The sequence below is a fragment of the Arachis ipaensis genome, chromosome B05, assembly GCF_000816755.2.
Source record: "Arachis ipaensis cultivar K30076 chromosome B05, Araip1.1, whole genome shotgun sequence".
Lineage (NCBI taxonomy): Eukaryota > Viridiplantae > Streptophyta > Magnoliopsida > Fabales > Fabaceae > Arachis > Arachis ipaensis.
The window spans coordinates 14,760,238-14,765,289 of record NC_029789.2 but is presented as its reverse complement, the minus strand read 5'-3'; the positions used below and the strand labels follow the sequence as shown (position 1 = coordinate 14,765,289).

Sequence of the window (5,052 nt, the reverse complement as noted above, 5' to 3'; positions counted from 1 at the left end):
AGTTAATATTATCGAAAATATTTTAAGTATATCGGGGAATATTGATGTTCCAATTGTTTTAACTGTTAATTTCAATTAATATATATTATATATATTTTTTATAATTCAGATCAACGGTTAAAACAACTGGAATACCGATAATCCCAGTGCACTTGAAACTAACAATCTAATATTTTTGATTTAGTAGTTTAATATTATTACTCTATGTATATATGGACTACGGTTAATTCATCTTCGTGTTTGGCGTGTCTTCTCATATTTCCTTTTCTTATGTATTCTAATAGCCAAGTAATTGTTAGAACCAATGTTCTGAAAACTGGTTCGGACCGGCCAGTAGAATCGGTCGAACCGGTCGATCGAATCGTGAACCGGTCACAAAGACGGTTCGGACAATCATTAAAATCGTAAAATATGAAAATTGAAGTTGAATCGGTGAACCGGTCGATAACCGGTCGGTCGAATCGAACCATAATCCGATCGGTTTTTGGGTTGGGCGGTAAAACGCTGCTGTTTCAACGAATGAAACCCTAAATCAATGTTCTGAATCCCTAATTGCCTCTAGCCCTTCACAATTCTCATCGAGCAAGGTTCTGAGAACGCCATCGCAGTCTCACACGGCCAGACAGGTTCGGTGTCGAGCAGTCACCTCCGTCGCCGGCGTCGCGTAGTCACCTCCGTCGAGCGGTCACCTCCGTCGAGTTGTCACCTCCGTCGCGCAGTCACCTCCTTCGACCAGTGACCTCCGTCGCGCAGTCACCTCTGTCGCGCAGTCACTTCCTTCGACCAGTGACCTCCCTTGAAGGTGCTCCACCACTGGTCAGTTCACTCGGCGTCGCTATCTCCCAAGTCCCACTCTCCCTATTGCTGTATTGCATGTTCTGTTGAAGCCTTGAAGGTGCCTTCGAGCTTTCAAAGTTCCAGGTAACTTTTTTTTAGTTATGAACTTATGATTGTTTGATTAAATCATTGAATAACTGTTGCATGATGAACTCTGATTCTGTGAACTCTGATACTGTGAACTCTGTTCATTGAGTAGCTCTTTGATTTTGTGACATGATCAAATCTAAAACTGTGAACTGATCCTGCTAAACTGAACTGGATTTTGTGACATGATGAACTGCTAAACTGTGAACTCTTTGATTGAGTAGCTCTTTGATTTTGCTTTGCTTACTGAACTAGATTTTGTTGTTTGTTGAATAATTGTGAATAATTGTGAATAATTTTGGATGTTGTTTGTTGTGAACTTGAGAGTTGAGATTATTGGGTTGGATTGCTGGTAATGTTTAGGTATGGATGAAAGTATCAACCAAGAGCTACCTAGGAATAATAATGCGAAAAATAATTCTGCTTCGAATGAATGTTCTCTTCCTCCCGTGACTAACGAAAGTCAGTCACAAACTTCTAATGTTCAGGGGAAAACTGATCCTGCTTGGAGATACGTTGCTTTACAAAATATAAATGGAAAATCGCATTACCAATGCTTATTTTGTTTGAGTACTTTTGGGGGAGGGAGAATTAATAGAATGAAAAAGTATTTGGCGAAGATAGGTGGAGACATTAAGAAGTGTTCTAAGGTCCCGTATGATGTAGAAAAACAAATGGAAGGTTTATTGAAAGAGATTCAGAAAAGTAAAACTAGTAAAAGGAAAGTAAGTTTCAACGAAGAGGGTACTGATGAGTGTGAGGATGCAATTGATGAAGCAATAGCGCAAGAAGAACAACAAACTCCGAGTCAGTTACCAACTAAGGAGGTTATTGGAAGCGATCCAAAAAAGAAAGCAAAAACCATTATTCCTCATATGTTTGCACCAAGAACAACTCCGGGAAGTCAACCAAGTCTGAAAAGCGTGTTTCAAAACAAAGAGGCACTTCATGAAGTTGATAAGCGAGTGGCTAGATGGCTTTTGGATTGTAGGATTCCTTTCAATGCGGTTATGTCACCCTTTTTTCAAGATATGTTGGATAGTGTTGCTGGCATTGGACCTGGTTATAAAGGTCCTTCTTATGATACATTAAGGGTTAACTTATTAGCCGATCTCAAAAAAGAGTGTCAAATGATTGTTGATAGCTATAGGTCTGCTTGGAAAGAAACTGGATGTACTCTCATGGCTGATGGTTGGACAGATCAAAGGCAAAGAACGTTGATTAATTTTTTGGTTTATTGTTCGAAAGGGTTGTGCTTTGTGAAATCTGTAGATGCCTTAAGTATGGTTAAAAATGATTCAAGCTTGTGTGACTTGTTTTCAGAGGTGATTGAATGGATTGGACCTGATAATATTGTTCATGTAGTGACAGATAATGTCGCGAATTATGTTGCTGCTGGTGGGCTTATTAATAAGAAATTTGAAAATATTCACTGGTCACCTTGTGCTGCTCATTGCTTGAATCTTATTCTAAAAGATATAAGCAGCATGCCACATATTTCTAACCTTGCAACACGTGCTTTGAAGATTACTGTGTTTGTGTATAATCATACGGTGTTCTTGTCCTGGCTAAGACAAAGAACTGATTGGAGGGAGATTGTTCGTCCAGGTGCAACTCGTTTTGCCACTGTCTTCCTCACATTGATGAGTATCTTTGAGCGCAAATCGGATTTACAATCATTGGTTGTTGATACACACTTTAGCGGACACAAATTAGGAAGGAGTGCTAATGGTAGAGCTGTGAGTACAATTATCCTAGACAATAAATTTTGGGATGATTATTTTACTGCATGCCAAATTGTGAGTCCGTTGATTAAATTGCTGATGTTGGTAGATGCCGATGATAAATCATCATTGGGGATTGTTTATGAAGGTATGCTGAGGTCAGAAAATGGAATCAAAGAAATGTTCAAGCAAAGGAAGATTGCATATCAACCTTACGCAGAGATTATCAACTCAAGATGGGACAAACACTTGAAAAAAAGTCTTCACGCAGCAGCTTATTTCTTGAATCCTGCTTGCTTTTTTTCTGAAAATTATAGAGAAACACCTGATGTCATGCGAGCTTTACTTGATCTTGTTACATTGCATTGCAAGGTTAATAATTTAGATTCAGTTGAGGTAATGAAAGAAATACACTTATATAGAGATTAAAAGGAAAGCTTTGATAGGCCTGAAGCTGTTCCAACTACAAAAAGACTTCAACCTAGTAATAATATCTGTTTGATAATAAGCTTTAGTTATTTACTTATTTTATGTTTTGGTTTCCTTAATTTGATAATTAATACTTGAGATATGGGATTGTAACTTGTAAATGAATGGTGGAGGTTATTTGGTAGTTCTGCTCCATGTTTACAAAACATGGCAGTTCGCATTCTTAGCCAAGCATCTGCTTCTTCAGGGTGTGAAAGGAATTGGAGTCTTTTTGATCAAATTCATACAACAAGAAGGAATAGATTGGAGCATGATAGGCTAAGTGATATTGTGTATGTGTTACATATAATTTGCGTCTTAAATCCAGGTAATATATATTTCATCCTTTCATTTCATATCATTAGATTTTGTATAGTTAATATACTAGGCTTATCATATATTGTATTTAATTTGTTAGGAAGGAAAGAAAAAAAAGAAAGCAAAAGTTGCAATATGATCCAATCGATATTGAAAGTATTGATATGGTTGATTTTTGGGTGACGGAAGAGGTTGTTGAAAAAGAGCCTGATCTTCCAAGTAATATTGAAGACTTGCTTGGTGAGTATTATAGTTTATTGATCAGACAATAGATTACAATAGCTTTGATCTTTAATTTATTGATAATGTGTTATATTTTGTTAGATGAGATTGATGCTAATTTAGATCAAGGTGGTGGTGGTGGTAGTAGTAGTACATTTTATGATACACCACTTGCTTTTTCTGGTCCAAATAGTGGAAATGAAGGTAATGATATAAATGACTCAAATCTGCTGTAAGTTATGGAAGATTTTGATGATTGATGACAAACTTGGATCATTTTGATATTGCTATGTTATGTTTGATTGGTTGTTTTGTTTTTTGACTTTTGAATTTGTATTTGGATGAGATTATAACATTCTGATTTATGTAGTACTTTTAAATTAAATGATATTTTAAAATTTACATTAAACTATAATTATATTTTTATGTGTTTATTTATATTTTATTTATTATTTTTTTGCGCATGTCTTGCATTACATCATAAGCACCCATATAATGTGAATCTACTTACGAATATTATATTGTGAAAGAAAATATATTAAACGCTTGGTTGTAAAATTTTCTACCAATAGAACACTTGATTTTTTTTCTAGATAAAAAAGGAGCAAAACTACAAGCCTGCAACTGTGTTCTGACCTGGGGAGTTTGAATTCACGTGAATGCTCTCACATTATTTCACAAACAAACATTTATCCTCTTACTATGTTTTTTTGTCTTGCCATCTATTGAACGATATTTTTTTTTTTATTTGTATGGATAAAGTATGATTTATTATTATATACTTTATAAATAAAACAAAAAATAAAAAAACATTAAAAAATTAAAAATTATATTTTATACCCTCGATTAAAAAAATTTGACACGATCCATTTTCCACCTTATATATAATCCCAGCCAGCAGAACTTCCATTGCAAAAACCAAATATATATGGCTTTTATTTTGGAATGAAAATCTTCTCAACAATTAAATTTGACTTTAGCGTTTTCACACACTCCTGTAGCAACAAATTAAAACCTCCAAGGCAAAGTACAAATTATTAAATGACCACCAAATAAACATACTAGTTCATACGCTGAGATCCAGGCATTATATACGCAACAACGGATGAAATACTCAAATATTTTGGTTGTCAATATTCATCGAAAATCATCCAAGCCCATATAATTAAGTAGTGAATGTACGTGCATATAGTATATACATAGCCATTGATATCTCTGATATATTATTACCATAGTAGGTAGAAAATGAAACAAAAGGAAGAAAGAAAAGAGAGAAAGAAATACACTAAAGTGCGAGCATTGAAAGGGTGTAGAAGGTGTCACCATCGGAGTCATCGTGGGAGGGTGGAGTGTTTGGCGTGGTTGGCGTTTGGGAGAGTAATAACCTGAGGGCACG

At 35.4% G+C, this 5,052-nt stretch overlaps 1 protein-coding gene across 1 annotated transcript; it reads left to right on the top strand.

Moving 5' to 3' along the window:
* Nucleotides 1,290-3,077, top strand: LOC107640223. Its single transcript, XM_016343766.1, has one exon. The coding sequence runs from the start codon at nt 1,290-1,292 to the stop codon at nt 3,075-3,077; it is 1,788 nt and encodes a 595-aa protein (XP_016199252.1).

Coding starts and splice junctions, on each gene's coding strand:
- LOC107640223 (XM_016343766.1), top strand. CDS start 1,290: ATGGATGAAAGTATCAACCAAGAGCTACCTAGGAATAATAATGCGAAA.